This window comes from Dendronephthya gigantea, unplaced genomic scaffold, assembly GCF_004324835.1.
Source record: "Dendronephthya gigantea isolate DGI-Jeju-01 unplaced genomic scaffold, DenGig_1.0 000066F, whole genome shotgun sequence".
Classification (NCBI taxonomy): Eukaryota; Metazoa; Cnidaria; class Anthozoa; order Malacalcyonacea; family Nephtheidae; genus Dendronephthya; species Dendronephthya gigantea.
Window position 1 is genome coordinate 1,254,106 of NW_021163076.1, and position 20,417 is coordinate 1,274,522.

The following is a 20,417-nucleotide window of genomic DNA, read 5'->3' on the forward strand; positions in this document are numbered from 1 at the left end:
TAGTATGGGCGAAACATCATCGTAGTTTTCAATATCAACGTCAACAAAACTTAGCATATATTCAACCCTTTCTTTTATTAAACAATCTATTTTGTCACGTCTGTCTTCCATGGAGTTAAGTCTGCTTCGCAGATCTTTAAGAGAAACGTTGCCGTTTTCATCAGTAATATCTAACAAAAGTTCAGATATGTCTTGCGGTACATCACCAATTGAAAGTTTTTCAAACTCTAAATAATCAGCAAGCTGGTTTATTTTCCATTTTGCTTCCCACTCTTTCTCTAAACGATCCATTTCGTATTTCTTATGCTCACACACTTTTCCCATAATTTCATGGTCCTCTAATACCTCTCTAACACCTTCGAGAAATTTTCGATGTCTCCCCATTTTCTTTTCTCTCTCTTTTGTATCTCTGTAAACCATTTTGGATGGACAGCTTATTATGGTCTTATGGATCGGGAACTTTGGAAACTTGAATCTGCAATGTCCTCCATATTTTTGACAGGCTCGTTTAGTGTGGTGGTGAACATTGACTTCTTTTACAGTACCTTTTGTGCCAGGATGTTTTAAAGAGCATGAAATAAAAAGATCTGCGAATACTGAAAGGCATTCTTTTTCATATGAAGATATTTGTTGTTCTATTTTGATGAGATTCAATGCATGCGTTATGCTATCTACACTTCTTCGTGGCAACACTTTAAAATTTTCCCAATCCATCCATAGAGTTCCGTGTGCATGGGGTGCTCCTCTCAATTGAAACTCAATCCGATAATTGTAATAGCTTATTGTTAAGGGACTCCCTTTATTCATTATAATGTGCTTAATAAACATCTTTAATCTGTGCTGGAAATTTAGTGTGGCATTGAGTAAATTGTTTTTTATTAATTCGTGCTTATGGGGGCAAGCTTCCAAAAACTGACTAAGCGGCTGTGAATCAACAAATATTTCGTCATTTCCATATTTATTTGTGTACGTAATGTCGTGACCAGCTAGCAAAGAAGTAAAATTTTCAGGCCATCTCATATCTGCACATGATAAAGTAAAGAAAAATGTAAATGGACCGAGATTTTCAAGGCGAGCATATAGCTCATATCTTGCCTTCTGCCAGTAACGTGGGGTATTTTTTATATTATCCAAAACCATATAACCATCGTCTAATGAGTAAACACATTTTCCATCAGGTAAGTGTGTTTTTTTCCCTCGCTGAAACGACAGATTAATGTTTCTAGCAATCTGCTTGGATTCCACAAACGCGGCAGCAGCGAAAATATAAGCAGGATCTTTGGCACATCGTTCATCTTCATTCATGATCCTTTGCGTGAAATAATCCTGATCTCGGAGTTTCACAGGTCTTTCTTCATCTTTACCATTCTTACCATTAGGAAAATGACCAGGAAAAGACTTCTCTTCATAATGCTTTTCTTGAAATATGTTGGTTGGAACCTTATTCTCTCCTGGAGCTACTTCTACTGTGTTTATTACATTTCTTGTGTTATTCTCCACTCGTATTTCAGGTAGATTATCAGCGAAGCAAGTTGATCTGTTATAATTAAACTGGTTTCTTCGAATTGGATCTTTTTCGATGTATTCCTGTTCCTCGTTCGATTCTTCTTCGTCGTCAGTGTGTTTATTTTCTTCACTACATTCAGTTGTCGTGGACTGAACCACATCTCCTTGATCTTTCCCATCTCCAAAAAGCAAACAGTATCCCTCTGGATCTGTTTCCTGGCATCTTGTTTTGAATTCAACATCATCTGGAATGAATTGGTAAAACCTGTTGCCCATCGATTTCATAGTTTTGATTGCGCTGAAAATTTTTTTAACGTCCACGTACTGCTCCTTATGATGACTACGATATTCCAATTTTCTTTTTAATTGAACTACAACCAAGCCAGCTTCGTTAAGTGTCCGAGGAAGTTTATCTAGTGAGTTTAGAATGTCATCTTCAAAAGTAGGGACATTTATTGTTTTGTCGACCATTACATTCCATCTACTTTTAGGAAGCAATTTTATTTTTTGAAAAATTATGTTTCGTGCAATCAGCTGGTTCTCAAGTTCACTCAGCATCAGTTCAGGGTGATTGGTGATATCGACAAATTGTAAGTTGTTTTGATGTGACATCGGGGCCATTTTTCCTCTTACCAAATACCAGTGGCACGTTTGGCAAATATAATCTGCATCATCAGCGTACGCATTATTCGTGCCGCCTTTCTTAATTGCTTTGGACACTTTTCGCTTGGTTGTTTCACCAATCACACTACGAAGTACCCCTGGGAATTTATCTTCAAATGTTTGCTTCCAATTTTCTTCAAGAGGAAAAACTGAAATCCTATACAATTTGCGTTGACAACTTACACATACGTAAACTCGACCATCGCGTATTGAATCCTGAAAAACCTGTTTACGTGTAAACTGCATAGAGTCACCTTGCTTCAAGCGCCAGCTTTTCATCGCTGCAGCTCGTTTCAGATTAAATTTTGTAACATCAACAACTTTCGCAGTCTTCCGCCTTTCTTGTCTTTCAGTCGCTTCAGTTTGTTGGAAAGTTGCTAAATCCAAATCCCTTTTTCTATTCCGTTCTTTTCTCCTCTCTTCGGCTCTCTTTTTCTTAAATTGTTCCAAATCCTGTTCTTTTTCCACATCCCGTTCTTTTCTCTTCTCTTCGGCTCTCTTTTTCTTAAATTGTTCCAAATCCTGTTCTTTTTCCACATCCCGTTCTTTTCTCTTCTCTGCGGCTCTCTTTTTCTAAAATTGTTCCAAATCCTGTTCTTTTTCCACATTCCGTTCTTTTCTCATCATTTCGGCTCTCTTTTTCTTAAATTGCTCCAAATCCTGTTCTTTTTCCACATTCCGTTCTTTTCTTTTCTCTTCGGCTCTCTTTTTCTTAAATTGTTCCAAATTCTGTTCTTTTTCTACATCTCGTTCTTTTCTCTTCTCTTCGGCTCTCTTTTTCTTAAATTGTTCCAAATTCTGTTCTTTTTGCACATTCCGTTCTTTTCTCTTCTCTTCGGCTCTCTTTTTCTTAAATTGCTCCAAATCGATTTCTCTTTTATTGTTGCGCTCTGCTTGCTTTTCATCTGCTCTTTTCTTATTGAATTTAGCTTCATTTTGAAGTTTATCTTGTAAACGCTTGGCTTGTTTCCTCAGTCGATCTCTTTCCTTTTTTTCCTCAGCCAGATTCCGTTCTAACATGTCCATATCATAGAGCATCTTGCAACTCTCATTATTTTGTAAGTGACGCTTTAGCTGTTTAAAATCCTTACTGCATCCTTTACAAGTTACCAATTGTGTTTTTGCATGGGTTTGAATAGATGTTGGAACTGTTGGGTTGGGAGAAAAATATGAGGATGTAAATTGTGTTGACCTATTAGTACTGCCGTTTCCTCCTTGTCTTTTAAATAAAAATGTGTAATTATCGCTTGAAAATAGTTCCTCTTCTCTCACTTGTGTAGGGTATGCCGAATCATTGCATCTGTACCAGTGCTTCCCATATTTTAGCAACGCTGTATAGTGACCTGCATTCACAGTGCCACTGTGGTTCAAAATTCCAATCAAATTGTATGACACGTTTTGCACATTGATGATATGGCAACTGATAACCTTGGTGTACACCTTCAGCAGTTGTCCAGCCTCGATTTTAAATCGTTTAAGTTGAATCATGAGATATTGCGGACAGTGTATGATTTGAGTTTGATACTGATATGGTTTAAGTTCGCATTTCACTTCTGAATTATGGTTGGCACTATCACCATGGACGCAGCACACACTGCATCGTTTTCCTTCACTCGCATCAACTTGGTGGATGCCAAGATGTCTATGGAGCAAACCCGTTAAAAAAACGGATGAATGACCGTCTGGGATATCAAGTTGTAAAATATCCTGACGATCTGTGCAATTCCTAGGTCTGCAACCACAATTTATACAACATGTAGGTTTATTTTTTTTCCATACTGAACATGAACAGATTCTGGATGTCTAAAGTCAAACTTTGCAATAACATATTCATAAATTCCATACTGTCTTCTTGTTCACCCAAAATATAACGTTGGTTCCCGTACTGATTCCCGATTAGTTCTCTCAAATGTCCAGCACTCACAATTGAATTAGTGCCTTCAGCAGCCATAATCAACATCAATTCCATTTCAATTGACGATGGGTTACCAGATGCATTTAAAATAGTTTTAACTTCAGGAACAATTCTCAAAAGTTGAATAATAGAATTACAAAAGCATAAATTTCTTTCATGTCCCCATCCATTTCTAAGCAAAAGCGGAGGAATAGACATTTTCTCGTTTAACAACACCACATTTAGGCCATCAGAAAGATGATCAATAACCACACACCAGACAATTTTCTTCTAAATTTCTTGTTGTTTTGAAGGGAATGCATAATTAATGTTTTAAGTGATTGCCTTCTTTGAAACACATACCCTGTATGCTAAGTATTTTTTTTGTTTTAGTTAATTACTTTTCTTTTACCAGGAACCACCACACGGTGAGTAAAAAGGCTGATGTCTTTCATATTCAAATTTATCGCGAACTTAAAACTGACTAATAAAACGCTGTTGAATTCCATGCATACAAATTTGTACAGAGGCATCAGTTTTTTACTCACCCTATTCATGTATCTCGAGTGAATTTGAGATTAAAAAAGTGAAACAGCCTTCGGGACTCCTACACTGTGAAAATCAAGACTTAGGCAACTCGATTTCTATAGCAGCGCATTTACCACAGCATTTAATACAATATTAAATCAGCCAGGGCGAGAATGAGTTGATTACTCATAATCATATGCAGTCCCTGTACGATTAAAGTTTGGTTCTTGAAGCCTGGTTTCTACGGAGACAAAAGATGTCACTCATCAATGATCACCGACAATGGCATCGCCGACGATCGCCGACATATGAGAACCAGGCTTGATGGGTAGTCGGCACTATCTCTTTTCAATTCCGTACAACTCCTACACTCCCTAGCCGATCATTTGCAGAATTCAATTCAAATTCAACTTACAGGTAAGTCTCGTTAAATTTTCAAATTAACATGGAGACGCTATAGGGATTATACATAAGTAAACCCAGAGGCATATAAAATATTTTGTTCCTCGACGACTAGTAAAATTTATGAAAAAAGTCTTTTGTTTATACAATATGTCATTCAATGTGGCCGAAGAACGCCTTTTTACAAATTAATTATATTAAATGCAGTAGTTCACCGTCATCCATATAAAAATCCAAGACGTCGACAGTACAGCGTTGGTATTCATTCCTTATGCACCTATCGAGCTAAACTTTTTCACTACAAGAATAGAAGAATCAATAACTATAGACTATAGAGGTAAGTCATGCAATCATCAAGTGATGTGATCTAGGATTATATAGACATGTGACCCTGATTATAGCACCGTTTTAAAGAGCATAAATCTGTTTATGAATTTAGATGGAAAGTATCAAACGTCAACTAGAAAGAATGGAACACTTCGAACTACAAATTCTCGGTTGTCTTTACCAAATCGAGCACGAGAAACCCGCAGCTCTACGCAACCTTGAGCAGTTAGCTAAACGAATCAAGGCATGCAACCAATCACTAAAGGCAAAAGCGACGGTAGTGGAAAACGAAATTAAAGCACTCAAAAGGGACAATGTGAAGCTCACAAACCAAAACCAGGAAATGGGCGCATTCAGAAAGAAAAAGATCAACTGGATGCTATTCTAAACTCTTCGTTTACAGAAGATGACGACGCGGCATTAAAAGACATCATTGATAATAAATAAATAAACTACCGACTACTCGAATATCGTTTGTGAACAATGTTGTGTGGGCTATCATATTGTAAAAACAAGCAATTTTAAACAATTTTAATGCAGTGCCGAATTCAATTTGTATGCCGTCCGATCGACCGCGTCCGCATCGGCCCATCGGGTCGGTTGAGACCATTTTTCTCTAATATGTGCATAATTGTCATACCAACGCGTGTAACATGTTAGCACCTAAGCGCATGCGCGAGTGCACACGAGCACGCGTCATTAGTATTTACGTACTTGTTTATTCACTCTTCGATAATGGCAGAGCAAGAAATTACCATGATGACCGAAAAAGATAATCTATTACTTCAAGAACCATCCAACCGTGAAAATCCGGTCGGAGGTAAGCAGCCAATTAGCGGGAGTCTCGTTCAGGCTATCATGGCCGATCGAAGTCTTGTTACTACTTTGCCCTCAACGAACTTGTCGAATATTGTCCCACGGTTGAAATCCACCATAAGTGACTCTACAGGCAATTTATCGAGCTGTAAATCCCGGAGTATCTGATGGTCAAACGGGTATGTTAATCGATAAAGTAAGTCCCGGAGTATCTGACAATCAAACTGGTTCAAAAAGTGTAAAACGGTCAGTTGAAGAGCAGGTCAGTTGAAGAGCCAGTCAGTCCCGATAATGAGAGGTACATTAAAAGGCTGCGTGATTCAGACGTAGATAGAGGGCAGAAGAGCATGAAGTCGAAACAATTGTTCTTGACAATGAATTTGCCTCCCCCAACTCACCTTGGGAGGCCAGTGAGGAACTGAGTACATTTCTCGGAACCATTAATAAACGAACGAACAAATTTGAACATAACACGTTAGTCAAGTCATTTCCTCGACAAGATGTTGACGCTGTTTACACTTCTGCTATGGATGTGTTTTTAAAACCATTCGTTCAGGGCATTATAGCCCCTGATAAGCCGTTGAAAGATATACAGGACAACATTGGATATAGCTGGTCAACATTGGATATAGCTGGTCCTATTTGCACTATGTATGAGAATTTGTTGGCCATGTTGGATAACATTGGCAGTGATGGTATTGTCCAGCTCGAAAGGCCAAGTGTTGACTCCTTCGTATTGTGTGTCAAGCACGCCTTGATGCTTCTGGGCAACGCTTCTTCCGGGTGTAGCGTTAACCGCAGAGAGATGGTGTTAAAGAAGATAAACCCCCCTTAATGGCCTCCATGGCACAAGAGCATTTTCCTGAAGCAAAACGTCACATTTCAAGATTAAAAGCCCGATCAAAGATGGCCGAAACCATTGCAAAAGCATCTAAGGTGGCTACACCAGGAAGGGGAAAGCAATTTTTTCGTGGCGCGGGCCTTCCAAGGAGGACAGGCACCCCATGGAGGCCATCAATTCTCAACTTTCCATCCCCTTCGAGGCAGGGGGCTCCGGGGAAGAGGGTTCTCACGCTCCAGTCAGCATTTCACCCGGTTCCCAAATCAACAGAATTTCAGACCGAACAACCAGCAGCAATCGGTTGTTGCCCATCAAACCTCCCAGCAGGTATGTTTTTAGATTTTCTTCCTCATTTGACAATAGAAGTTCCTCCTACAGGACGACTAAAATATTTTCTGCATGGTTGGGAAAGGATTTCACAGGATCTGTCAACGTCACTCTTCTCTGAGCTAAAGTATGCCGAGAATGTCTTCGGAGCTTGTGTCAGCAAAGATGGGCAGCAAATTAGTTCAAGCGATTATTAAGAAGCAAGATAATATTAAAAGTTAGCATTAATTTCTTTGTTGATAAATTCTCTCGATCAACTGTTTTTGCGGATTATGATCAAGGCATGAATGAATTGGATGATGATCATAGGATTAAACTGGTCAAACATACGGCTGACAAGTATTTCATACTTCAGCTTTTCACATACAGGAAGCGACATTGTGAGACCTTCCTACAAGAAGGAAAACCAAGTGAGAGGCATCAGTTGACAGTTTAAAAATCAGTCACATAATTTAACTTACGCTAAATTAAATAAGGTTATAATTGTACTTATCTTGCGTTCCATTTGATTGCTTTGTTTTCAAAAGTATTGTGTTTACTACAGTGTTACTGTAAAAACTGTAAATATTCAAATATATTTGTATCCATTTTGCATCATCTTTTGCACTTTTTGGTCGGTTTGTACTCGTTCTTTCGCCGATTTTTGCATTGTCTCGACTTATCGTTTGCTTTGAAATAATTCTAGGTAACATTATGGCAAACACTTGCCAAAAACAAAGCAAAAAAAAAATTATATTTTCACTGCAACTCCTTTGCTTTGAACGTCAGGATAGGTGCCAAAGCAATCTAGCATGCGCTCGTTTCCGGGGAGAGATGACCATTATTAGCTATGTTTGGCTTCAACTAATCAGACCCCGAAAATCTTGAGTTGTCGTTCCAGATGTATTAGAGTTCACTGATTCTGGTAAGTATAAATATTAATGAATATGTATAAGTTTTACAGTTGAATCTCATTTGAGATTTATATCAATTTAATATTTATAGTATAATATTAAAAAGGCACACTTGGAAAGGCTAATGGGAAACTAATGGGAAAAGGTTGAAATATACTTATGTTTACATAAAAATGGAATTATATACACTACAGTATATACCATTTATGGTTAATAACATAAAAACACCCTTAAAATTCTACAGGGTCTCTAACTAATAGTCTGTAACGTTAACTAAACATTCCAGACACGAAACTCAACACCAACAAAAAGTTGTAGCAAACCGAAGTGCAGTCATGCAGGGATGCTGGAACTGGAGAAGGGTAGTGGGGTAGCTGCCCCTTTTGCCTTTTACCAAGGACAGCAACGGTGCCCTTTCAATTTAAGTGATTGCATTGTGAAGTAGCAAATTTTCATCAATTTTAGCACAATTCTTTTACAATCTTGCTTTGGAAAACGCAGTCACTATCATTCAAAAAAGAAAAGACAATATTAGGTGAAGCTCAATTCCCGGTGTTTTGCAATCATCTCTTAGTATGTATCAATTGAAAGAGCCCCTCCACGAAAATGTCTCACATTGTTCCGCCATTTCTGTGCATCATTTTTGTTGCCCTGCTAAAACTACTCATCTTGCACTTGCAGCAATATCTCTCATTTGCAACAAACATTTTATCAACAGGGCAACAGTTCTTAACTCAATTTTAACTACCAATTAAAAGGTGTCTATCCTTATACCAAACCAAAGTATGAATTTGCAAAAGCGTGATCATACAAATTGAAAAGAAACTCCTTTGATGGCAAAGGTCGTTGAAAAGATGGTCTAGGAATCTTCAAGCAATTGATACAGGTATTTGCTGTGGGAATATAACTGTTTGGAACTTCCACAAACTTTATTGAGGGCTGCAAAGCAAACCCTAATACGGGCTCTTCATCCGTTCCAGTCGAAAAGCCCAACACATGACCCAACGTTATATTGCCTCTGCGTCCACCTAAGGGGAAAAATGCCTATAAATGCTATTCAGGAAGAATGGAATGACTTTTTAGGCAGGATAGACTTACTTGCAGCTTCTCTCAGGTATTGCAAAAAAGGTGAATAAACTTCCCCTTCAAATCTCCTCGCATTTGAACCATCCTCACTGAACTGTGGTTTGAACAAAGTGGTAAATCTTTTGAATGTTAATGTCTCATAACCTCGATGGAAAAGATCAAGAAATACCGGCAGTTCTTGACAAATCTTTAAATAGAAAGAATTAATCGTCTGAGTGTACGGTCTCAGAAATGCAATATTCTCTCTGCAGAAAAATTTTAAACGAAAACACAATGCTTCAATACAAGAGTAAATCAACAGACCTGGTATATTCCTACGTCTTTGAATCCCTCTCTTAACTTGAGAAAGCAAGGGGATGTTGTTACATGAGAACTATCAAAAACCTGTTTAATGACATCATCACTGATAAATTGTGCAATCTTTCCGTTCTGCAGTATACTTAGCCCTTAAAAAAAATAGAAACCCTTAGCTTCCGTGACTTAGGAGTTTTCCACATGGTTCCCACTTACTGCTAGTACTTTTATTAAAAACATTTAGATTTTGTTCACATGAACAAACAAGAGGTCCCATTCTTAGAGTAGGCAGGATCTAATATTTTCCACTTGACGTTGCATGAAATATAACATTAAAAAAACGAGTGTTCACTAAAGAAATGCGCATGATTTGCATAGGGCCACACTACGTCTTTAAATTAGCAAGCTGGATAAAAACCACATGTGAACAAATTGAAATTTTTGTCACCCTGTGTGAGACCTCTCAGTAACGGAAATCATATGAACATGTCCTTAATAAAATTCATGTGATTCAATGTGAAAATAAGTTCATATCATTTTTGATTTACCATACAGAGCAATGCTGCACGGTCGAATTCTTTCCCCTTTCTATATTAACTGAGCCGTGGAGTAGGCGAGGGCCTTGTACAAGCGGAAAAGAACGAGACCTGCAGTATCCTCCTGTACGGACAGAACAAGCTCGATATAAAGTTAGTTACAAAATAGAAATATATTATTTTGTAGGTGTTAGGTACACCACATGTATCGCCAAAAACTTACGTGGTCTACCTACAAACTAATATATTTTATTATTGTTGTTCACTATGTAATCGTACAAGAATATTATTAAAGGATTACATTACATTACAATGCAATGCAATACATTAATACATTCTTATGTTAGGTATACTTATAAATGGTTATGGGGGTCAATTGTATTGTTCAGTGAGAAGAACTGAATAAAATATGCTTCCGGGGTTGATATGATAACTGCCTAAAAATATGAGAACTTTGACATTCCGAGCGAAGATCCTTTATCTGGATGTTACAATGCAAAATATCAACATGAACAAAATATGCTCACCTAATATCAAACCAACTTTATAGTAATCATTGCCTAGAACATCATTGAAACCTGGGTCAAAGTATTTTTCTTTTATTTCACGTAACACTAACATAAAGAATTCTCTGCGAGGTCCACCATAGTCCAATGCAGACTATAAAACATAAACATACACTACACCAGTAAATTTATATAATTCCTTCACATTCCATTGCACAATAGGGCCTAGCTAAAATCATTTATAGTTAATTTATGTAACTTGAGTGATGGCCTGAATATATCTATACTACAGGGTGGACGACTATAACTGTACTTCTTAATATCAAAGTCAATGTACATGTATATGGACATGCTGTATGGATTACTAATTTTAATTACATAAAACATACCTCATAAAACTGAACCTCCAATGTATAGAGATTGTTTTGCAAATCTCCAATTTCTTCAAACGTAGTCTTTAATAAATTTTGTCGATCCACCATAATAAAGTTTGTGATTCCTTCAGGGCAGTCGTCTGGACTTGTTATCTCTAAAGCTCTTCCAACAACCAGACCAGCCTGTAACCTACGCAGTATTTCAATTGCGTTTTCACTAATTCCATCCTCTCTACATTTATTGGAAATTTGTATAACCTTTTCATGAATTCCTCTTGGGGTAAATTGTGTTGTTTCGGTCATTAAGGTATGTTCTTCATCTACAATTTCGTAACATACTGGCTGATTAACCAAATCATTCAGCTGTTCAACATTAGTGTCTACTTCTAGAAGAGTCACATCCTCAACAGTGTCAAAGGCTGAATTTGTTTCTCCATAGCTTGTTGCTGTGGTAGTTGTTTCTCCATGACTTGTTGCAGTGGTAGTTGTTTCTCCATGACTTGTTGCAGTGGTAGTTGTTTCTCCACGACTTGTTGCAGTGGTAGTTGTTTCTCCATGTTCATGACTTGTCGAAGTGGTAGTAGTTTCTCCATGACTTGTTGCTGTATTTCTTTCCCCATGAATTGTTGTCATGGTTGCTGTTTCTGCAGGACTTGTACCGACTGCATTAATCCACAAATCTAAATTGTCCTCTTCATCATCGAGAATACCTTTGTTACACCACATGAAATGAGCACGGAGATCCGAAAGAAGAATATCTTGATCGCACATCTTACATTTTTCCTTCAAGGTTGTTTTACTTTTTTGCTGGCTTTTTGGTTTAGTTGATATTGATGTTTGTATTGGCCGAAGGTAAATTTTTGATTGACCTCCTCCAAAAACTGATTTCAGGCTTACTGCATCCCAAGCACAATCAATACGGTTGTCTGCAGTTTGATGTGCAAACCATCATCTCAAACACCCCACAGTCATTTAGCTGTGGAAATCCAACTGTTTGCCCATCCTTTACCTCATCAGATGTTAATTTATCACGGACCATTTGCTCATCGTCCTCTAAATCAAGTTTGATTTTTTTGCTCCCTAAGCCGGCTGTATGCAGAATCTGTTTCTCATTTGCATTTGGTACTTTGGCAGCTAGCCTATCTGCTAGACAAACAATATTCACTGTCCAAGGTCGCTTAGGTTGTTTAGTGGTCTTTTTTCTTCGACTGGTTGAGTTCCTTGACGTTTGTTGTCGTAGTCTACTACTCGATCCAGGCGCAAATAAAAGACTTCTCTCATTCTGAACTTGTGTAGCACTTATTGATCTTTCAACCTAGCAAGAAAATATACCTGTATTTATATGATGATAGTTACACTTGCACACTTTCTTATCTAACGGCAAACAACTTCAGTAGTATGATCTAAAATTTTAGGATTTTCAGTTAAAATTTCCTTATTGCATTGCTTCCTTCTCTTAATTTATGATAAATACGGTAAAAATGAGAGTCACCTAATATTAACTTGTGTTAGTTTGGCAAGTAAATTAGTCAGTTTGCCACATGCATGCGAGCTCTCTAAGTCTCAAAAGCTACAATTTTGACAGTTTGTCCTTGGTTAATGCCATCTCATTTGGCATTTGGGTTTGCAACATAGACAGATTTTTAGATTTCCGTTTGGGGGGGGGGAAATATCTGGGGGGTGCACTTCTTGCTTTGGCAGAGGCTTTGGTTAAAACCAGAAAGGTGAAGGGAAATTTTTTAATAAAATTGCGTTTTCTAGGCTGCCAAGATCGCATCTGAGACCAGCAAATTAGTAAAGTAATCAAAATAGCAACTAGAGTGTATTCTGTATTGCTTTGTGGTTGAAATGACATTTAATGAATCATGAAAATTAAGGTTCCAAGAACAATTGCAATAATAATTTTATTTTCAACAGTTTGTTTGAAATTAAACAATGACGAATCTTTTTGGCTGAGTAGAGCATTAATAATATATTAATTTATAGGAGGGGGGGGGGGCAATTCTGGGCTGCCTATGCATGTATTCAAAAATCTCTACATTGAAGTTAACAGGGGAAGGGTAGAATTTAATATGTGGGTAATTTCCACTTATATCGATGGTAAATTCACTTTGGGCTATATCCATTTAATACAATATCCATGGGGGTGCACCCCACGTACCATAGGAAAGCACGTTCAGTGGATGCGTTGTTAAATAGGATGACTTTTGATATATTAAAATAAAGTGTACTTACTCTCATTGCAGGTTGTGGCTGGCGAGACTTTTCTTCAGCTTCTTTACACAATTCTCGTAATGGTATGCGATCACCAATAGTTGCAATTCCAAGCCTTTGTAGTTCTGAATCACTAGAGGACAAAACAACCGACGGGTCCATTCTTTGTTCGCGAAATTTCTCAACTAAGGTTCCCATATTTAGGGAATTAAGTATCTGATCCATCGCCATATTTGCAAGTGTAATATATATAAGTATGTTTAGGAATAATTATCATGAATTATCTGAAATTTTCATAAATTACAAGCATAGGCCGCTGCCGTAGCATGAGCCGGCGAATGCACCTCGTAAAATGACAGAAGCACCTCGTAAAATGACAAAAGCACTTCGCAAAACGATGTATGCACCCCATAATTTGGCAAGTACACAGCAAAAGTTGAGAAGAAACCACTTCATAATAAAGCACCACGTTCATCGTAAAAAGCACTGCAGATAATGACAACTGCACCACGTATAATGATAACAACAATGCACATAATGATAACAGCACCGCATATGATGCTTATAGCACCTTGTATAATGTTCAAAGCACCGCGTATAATGTTCGAAGCACCGCGTATAATGTTCGAAGCACCACGTATAATGGTCCATGCACCGCGTATAATGTTCGAAGCACCGCATATAATGTTCGAAGCACCGCGTATGATGATCAATGCACCACATATAATGGTCAAAGCACCGCATCTAATGGTCGAAACACGTAATAGAACGAAATTTTACCACTTAAGACAGCTATGGCTTTCCATATTTGTGGCTTAGGAAAATACTGGCATCATCTGCAAAAAGTAAGCACTCTGCCAATTGCGAAGCATTAGGAAGGTCATTTATATAAAGTAGGAAAAATAAAGGACCTAATATTGAACCCTGGGGCACCCTGCATTTAATAACCCGTTCGGCAGAACGGGTCTCGTTAAACTGAACAAATTGTTTCCTATTAGAGAAATAGCTCTTGATCCATTGCAATGCAATACCACGGATACCATAGTGTTCCAATTTGGGGAACAAAATTTGATGATCAAGAGTATCAAATGCTTTTGAGAGATCTAGGAAGATACTGACTGTGATTTCACTTTGGTCAATAGATGTAGTGATTTTGTTCATAAGATAGACAAGTGAAGAAGCTGTGGAGTGGTTCTTTCGAAATCCATATTGGAGAGAATAAGGAATTTCAAACCGACTCACGAAATCGATAATTTGAGAATACATAACTTTTTCAAATATTTTCGAAAAATTTGATAATAGTGATATTGGTCTGTAATTTGTAAAATTTTCGGGATTATCAGTTTTAAATACAGGAATTACCTTAGCTATTTTTAGTAAATCAGGGTAAATGCCGCTAGAAAGCGATAGATTAATAATTTGGGTAAGAGGTTGAGCTATAAATTCAAATGATTTTTTTATTACGATCATGGCTATATTATCAGAACCAGCTGTTTTCCCTGACTTAAGGGATTGACAGATACTAGATAGTTCAGTAACATTGGTGGGGCTTATGAACATAGTTTCGCTTATACGATCAGTTAAGAACGAGTTGGATGGTGTATCCACTGTTGGTATTTGCCTCGCCAAATTAGGACCAACATTGGTGAAGTAATCACAAAACCGATTTGCAATTTCAACTGGATCTGTTAATATTTTATTAGCGTAATTAAATGTGGTGGGTAAAGTGGTCTTTCTTTTTGATTTATTAATTACTTCATTAATTAGGTTCCAAGTCTCTTTTAAGTTGTTTTTTGCTAATTCAAATCGTTCGTCATAATAATGCCGTTTAGAAATTCTGATAAGATGATTTAGCTTATTTCTATAAGTTTTGTACTGAGATTCTCGAGCAGGATTTGGCGAATTAAGTAGTTTTCCGTATAGTTTTTTCCTTTTCTTAATAGAAACTAACAAACTTTTGGTAATCCATGGGGAAAGTGAAGCATTTTTATATCCAATGCTCTTTGTTTCTAAAGGAAAGCATTTTTCGTAAAATAGAGAGTATTTAGAATGGAATGTATTATACGCATCATTAGGATTTTGGACACTTAAAATGTCTGACCAATTAACTTCCGAAAGGCAAGTTCGAAAGCAATTTATATTCGCTTCATTAAAGTTCCTAGTCGGTTTATATTGCTGTTTTTTCAGCGCAACAGTATCATCAAATAAATAACTCAAAATAGGTAAGTGATCTGATATATCATTGATTAGGATACTATTTAAAACTTTGTCTGAGAGGTTGTTTGTGAATATGTTATCGATTAAGGTAGCTGAGTGAGCAGTTATCCGTGTCGGCTTATTTATTAGAGGTACAAACATGTGCGAAAACAAGTTTTCGATAAATTCTTGGGTTGGAGTGTGATCATTACAACGTAATAAGTCTAAATTAAAGTCTCCTGTGACATAGCAAAGTTTATTGTTTTTTGAGATTACTGACAATAAAGTACAAAATTTATCCATGAAAGACGCATGGTTATGGTTTGGGGGGCGGTAGACTGAACCTACTATTATGTTTTTCCCACGTGGGTTGCTAATTTCAGCAAATAAGGATTCTATAGAATCTGAGTCGGAGTAATTACAATCGGAACGAATTTTATATTCAAGAGAACTTAACAAATGTAGACCCGTTCCGCCGCCGGATTTATCAGTACGATGGTTTGAATGGAAATTATACCCTGGAATATTTACTTGATCAATAGTTAAGTCGTTAAGCCATGTCTCAGTAATGGCAATAACAGAGGGCAGAGTGTGGAGACATGCCAGCATTGTCCTAAGTTTATCAATATTTGCAAGTAAACTTCGTGAATTTATATGTAAAATAGAAAACTTTGGTCCTGATTTTTCAGCAGAAATCTTTAGATTAACTTCCCCTTCTCCACTGTAATTACTAGGTAGAGAACTAAGAGGGAAATTAATATCTGGGTCAAGATAACTAGGAGATAAATTATGCCCAATCTGGTTAATAGGATCATAAATAAGAGAGTCTAAACTGTCATTATCATAGTTAAGTGAACCGTAAGTTAATTCATACATAGCTAAGTTAAACGAAGCTTCGTTCAGATGGCAAAAAGGAAGGTCAAGAACAAATTCATCATTTAGCGACATTGGAAAAAATTAAAGAAGGTAAATTATTCCAACTTAGCTTGCAAATCACCCTCAATGAGCAGCAAGATCTTCAAGGTCACTCAATTTTGTTATCTCAACTGCGCGAGAGTCATCGTGCTTTCGTAAGAAGATTTTTGAATTTTTTACCCAACAGAATTTGTATGCTTGTTGCTGTTGAATTTTTTTTGCTTCAAATAAGAGTTTCTGTAAACTTGGGGTAAGATGATCAAACACTCTGGCTTCTGATAGCTGAACATCGGGCGCTAAACCAACGGTATTCGGGTTAACTTTGTTGATATTTCGTCGGCAATTAATGACTTGATCTTTAACGATTCGTCTGGAGAATTTACAAATGATAGGTTTGTCCCTCAAGGCCTTTCTGCCTGGAACACGATGGGCTATGTCAATGTCTTCCAACGTAATGCCGGCAACACCCATTTCTTTAAACAGCTGGACACATAGCTTAGAAGTTTCCAACGACGACTCCATTGTTTTAAGTTGTGGAATACCAACAAGCTTCACATTATATTGATAGCTATAGCATTCTAGACTATCTATATCATTAGTCAATCCATCGACTTTTGAGTCTTTTATCTAAACAATCGAGCCCAGTTTTTGCTGTTTTTCGAAAGTTTGATAGATCATCGTAGCTGCTACTAAGAAACTCGAGACTTTTTACGGTTTCGTTGTCTGGTCGAGTTGGACGATCGCCATTTGGCATTTTTAATTGAGTAATCTGCCGTTCAATTGAAGCTTCCAAATTCTTGAGATGGCTTTTTAGTGAGCTTACTTCCAATTTTAGGTCATTGTTTTCTTTCTTCAAAGATTTATTCGTATCAGGCATAATAATTTAACAAAACCTGGCTAAAACCTAGGTAATTAGAGCTCAAAATATTTCACAAGATCGGAGCAGCAAAACACACGTCCGCTCAGTGTCAGTGTTAGCTCTTGACTAAGGTTCTCGAATGCAGTTTGCCTGAAGTAGTATTCAGCTATGTTGAAGGTGGTGTCTATGAGAAGTGGCAACTGATATTCAGCATCAATTTGCGAGCAAAATTGGACTACGTCTGCATCGGTATAAGCCACAATGGCAGGTTGATGACCGTGCTGCTGTAATGTTTCGCAAATAAAAGGCTGATTATTGTCGAGAACAGAGCAGTCAGATTATCGCTACTCTGGTTTTAGTAAATGAAAGTAATCACCACACAAAGATTAACTTTCACGACCCAACGTTTCGACACTCCGGTCTAGTGTCTTCATCAGGGGTGATCTGATGTTGAAACTCGGTTCCTTATATACTCTCAAAATGACGTCATCTATTAATCAGATGTAAATACTCTTTTGGCAAATAGCTTCCGTCATCCCTATTAAGGGCACAAAGACTCGCATTAATATGCCAGGCTCCCAAACAACGCCTTTGTCCATAACGATCATTAGTGGTAATGACTTTTGAATCGTTCCACCCAATGTTATGGTTAGTTTGACACACTTGTTCCGCCAAGGCTGATTTTGAACTGTCTAAGTTCGATACGGCCTTTTGATGTTCTTTTAAACGTGTGCCGAACTGGCGTTTTGTTTGACCTAGATATTCTTTCTCGCAATCACCACATGGTATAGAGTATACAGCATGAGTTTTCTGTTTAGTCGCTACGCGATCCTTGGGTTTCGCGAAAATATGTCCCAATGTCTGAAAGGGTTTTAAGGCAACTTTTATACCACAATTATTCAGGATCCTCCTGATTGGTTCTGCAATTCCCTGAATGTATGGAACTATAGCAAAACCTGTTTTTGAGGAATCACCCTCTGAGGAATTGCATCTAGTCGAGACAGGGGATTTTAGACAATCATTTAAAAAGTTTCGAGGATAGTTGTTCTCTCTCAGTACACTGAGGACATAATCACGCTCGTTGTCCCTAGCAACGCGATTGGATGGTAACGATTCAGCTCTTTGAAACAAAGTTTTTGCAACAGACTTTTTATGACTTTTTGGATGGTGTGAGTAGAAGGATAGATATTTGTCCGTATGTGTAGGTTTACGGTAAACGTCAGTTTCTAACTGCCCTTCGATATTTCTATGAACATAAGTATCCAAAAAAGCCAACTTTCCCTCACTCTCGCGCTCTACAGTGAATTGAATTGATGGCTCAATAGAATTCAAATGTTTCAACAAATTATCGATCTCATTTTTGTTAACCGCAGAGGCCACATCGTCAACATATCGTTTCCAAAACAAAGGTTTGACCGGACTAGAGGCTAAAGCTCCTTGCTCGACATCTTCCATTACTAGGTTAGCAATTACTGCCGAGACCGGGGATCCCATCGCTGTCCCAAAAACCTGCTGGTAATAGTTGCCTTCGAAAGTAAAATAAGTCGTATTGAGACAAAAGGATAAAAGATCGATTATATCCTCCACAGGTAACGATGTTCTTTGTGATAAAGAAACATCTTCTGTGAGTCTTTTTTCAGCAACTTTGATGGCAAGATTGACAGGGATTTTGGTAAACAAGGAAACGACATCAAACGATACGAGCACTTGGTCTGAGTTTAGAGTTTCACCTCTAATAAATTCCGCGAAATGAGTGGAGTTTTTTACTGTGTAGACAGTATTCCCAACAGTAGGAGACAATATTCTAGCCAAATACCTCGAAAGATTGTAAGTGGGGGAATTGACAAAAGACACGATAGGTCTCAAAGGTATTCCCGACTTATGAATCTTCGGCAAGCCATAGAATCGCGGAGATAAACGATCGCTACTACGCAACAATTTATAAGTGACCTCGCTGATTTTGTTAGCTTTCTTAAAGAGTAATAGGCGTTTGTTCAATTCTCTTTCAGTCTTACCAGTTGGGTCAGACTTAAGGACACTATAGGTGTTTTTGTCATTGAGCAATACACTCGCTTTCTCGCGATAGTTTTCTCTGTCCATTACAACAACACAATTGCCTTTATCTGCTGAGAGCACAACCCTGTCCGGATCTTTCTTTAAAGAAAGCAAAGCTTTAAATACGGTTAACAAAAATGCGATCGATAATTTGTTGAAACATTTGAATTCTATTGAGCCATCAATTCAATTCACTGTAGAGCGCGAGAGTGAGGGAAAGTTGGCTTTTTTGGATACTTATGTTCATAGAAATATCGAAGGGCAGTTAGAAACTGACGTTTACCGTAAACCTACACATACGGACAAATATCTATCCTTCTACTCACACCATCCAAAAAGTCATAAAAAGTCTGTTGCAAAAACTTTGTTTCAAAGAGCTGAATCGTTACCATCCAATCGCGTTGCTAGGGACAACGAGCGTGATTATGTCCTCAGTGTACTGAGAGAGAACAACTATCCTCGAAACTTTTTAAATGATTGTCTAAAATCCCCTGTCTCGACTAGATGCAATTCCTCAGAGGGTGATTCCTCAAAAACAGGTTTTGCTATAGTTCCATACATTCAGGGAATTGCAGAACCAATCAGGAGGATCCTGAATAATTGTGGTATAAAAGTTGCCTTAAAACCCTTTCAGACATTGGGACATATTTTCGCGAAACCCAAGGATCGCGTAGCGACTAAACAGAAAACTCATGCTGTATACTCTATACCATGTGGTGATTGCGAGAAAGAATATCTAGGTCAAACAAAACGCCAGTTCGGCACACGTTTAAAAGAACATCAAAAGGCCGTATCGAACTTAGACAGTTCAAAATCAGCCTTGGCGGAACACGTGTGTCAAACTAACCATAACATTGGGTGGAACGATTCAAAAGTCATTACCACTAATGATCGTTATGGACAAAGGCGTTGTTTGGAAGCCTGGCATATTAATGCGAGTCTTTGTGCCCTTAATAGGGATGACGGAAGCTATTTGCCAAAAGAGTATTTACATCTGATTAATAGATGACGTCATTTTGAGAGTATATAAGGAACCGAGTTTCAACATCAGATCACCCCTGATGAAGACACTAGACCGGAGTGTCGAAACGTTGGGTCGTGAAAGTTAATCTTTGTGTGGTGATTACTTTCATTTACTAAAACCAGAGTAGCGATAATTACGATGGATTATATACCTGGTTGCCG

At 37.7% G+C, this 20,417-nt stretch overlaps 3 protein-coding genes across 3 annotated transcripts; all 3 read right to left on the minus strand.

The window, feature by feature from the left end:
* Positions 1 to 1,016: 1,016 nt before the first annotated feature.
* On the minus strand, positions 1,017 to 3,195 carry LOC114530814 (RNA-binding protein 25-like). The gene is made up of 4 exons (XM_028552429.1): positions 2,845 to 3,195; positions 2,424 to 2,742; positions 1,096 to 1,919; positions 1,017 to 1,022 (listed from the first exon to the last, which is right to left on the minus strand). The coding sequence occupies exons 1-4, from the start codon at positions 3,193 to 3,195 to the stop codon at positions 1,017 to 1,019; spliced, it is 1,500 nt and encodes a 499-aa protein (XP_028408230.1).
* Positions 3,196 to 8,965: 5,770 nt separating this feature from the next.
* Positions 8,966 to 11,550, minus strand: LOC114530815. The gene is made up of 6 exons (XM_028552430.1): positions 11,393 to 11,550; positions 11,009 to 11,225; positions 10,641 to 10,773; positions 9,587 to 9,729; positions 9,296 to 9,470; positions 8,966 to 9,225 (listed from the first exon to the last, which is right to left on the minus strand). The coding sequence occupies exons 1-6, from the start codon at positions 11,548 to 11,550 to the stop codon at positions 8,966 to 8,968; spliced, it is 1,086 nt and encodes a 361-aa protein (XP_028408231.1).
* A 4,852-nt stretch (positions 11,551 to 16,402) lies between these two features.
* On the minus strand, positions 16,403 to 17,195 carry LOC114530817. Its single transcript, XM_028552431.1, has 2 exons — positions 17,142 to 17,195; positions 16,403 to 16,945 (listed from the first exon to the last, which is right to left on the minus strand). The coding sequence occupies exons 1-2, from the start codon at positions 17,193 to 17,195 to the stop codon at positions 16,403 to 16,405; spliced, it is 597 nt and encodes a 198-aa protein (XP_028408232.1).
* Positions 17,196 to 20,417: the final 3,222 nt, after the last annotated feature.

Excerpts from the sequence above, each read along its gene's own strand:
- LOC114530817 (XM_028552431.1), bottom strand. The coding sequence starts at position 17,195 with ATGCCTGATACGAATAAATCTTTGAAGAAAGAAAACAATGACCTAAAA. Across the intron at positions 16,946-17,141 it reads ACAATGACCTAAAATTGGAA|ATAAAAGACTCAAAAGTCGA; the intron begins GTAAGCTCACTA and ends TCGATTGTTTAG.
- LOC114530814 (XM_028552429.1), bottom strand. The coding sequence starts at position 3,195 with ATGGACATGTTAGAACGGAATCTGGCTGAGGAAAAAAAGGAAAGAGAT. Across the intron at positions 2,743-2,844 it reads AGAAAAGAAAAGAACGGAAT|AAAAAGAGAGCCGCAGAGAA; the intron begins GTGGAAAAAGAA and ends GAACAATTTTAG. Across the intron at positions 1,920-2,423 it reads AAGCTGGCGCTTGAAGCAAG|ATAAACTTCCTCGGACACTT; the intron begins GTGACTCTATGC and ends TAAACTCACTAG.
- LOC114530815 (XM_028552430.1), bottom strand. The coding sequence starts at position 11,550 with ATGGAGAAACAACTACCACTGCAACAAGTCGTGGAGAAACAACTACCA. Across the intron at positions 11,226-11,392 it reads CCTTTGACACTGTTGAGGAT|AGAGGATGGAATTAGTGAAA; the intron begins GTGACTCTTCTA and ends CAATAAATGTAG. Across the intron at positions 9,730-10,640 it reads TAAAGTTGGTTTGATATTAG|GGCTAAGTATACTGCAGAAC; the intron begins GTGAGCATATTT and ends ATTTTTTTTAAG.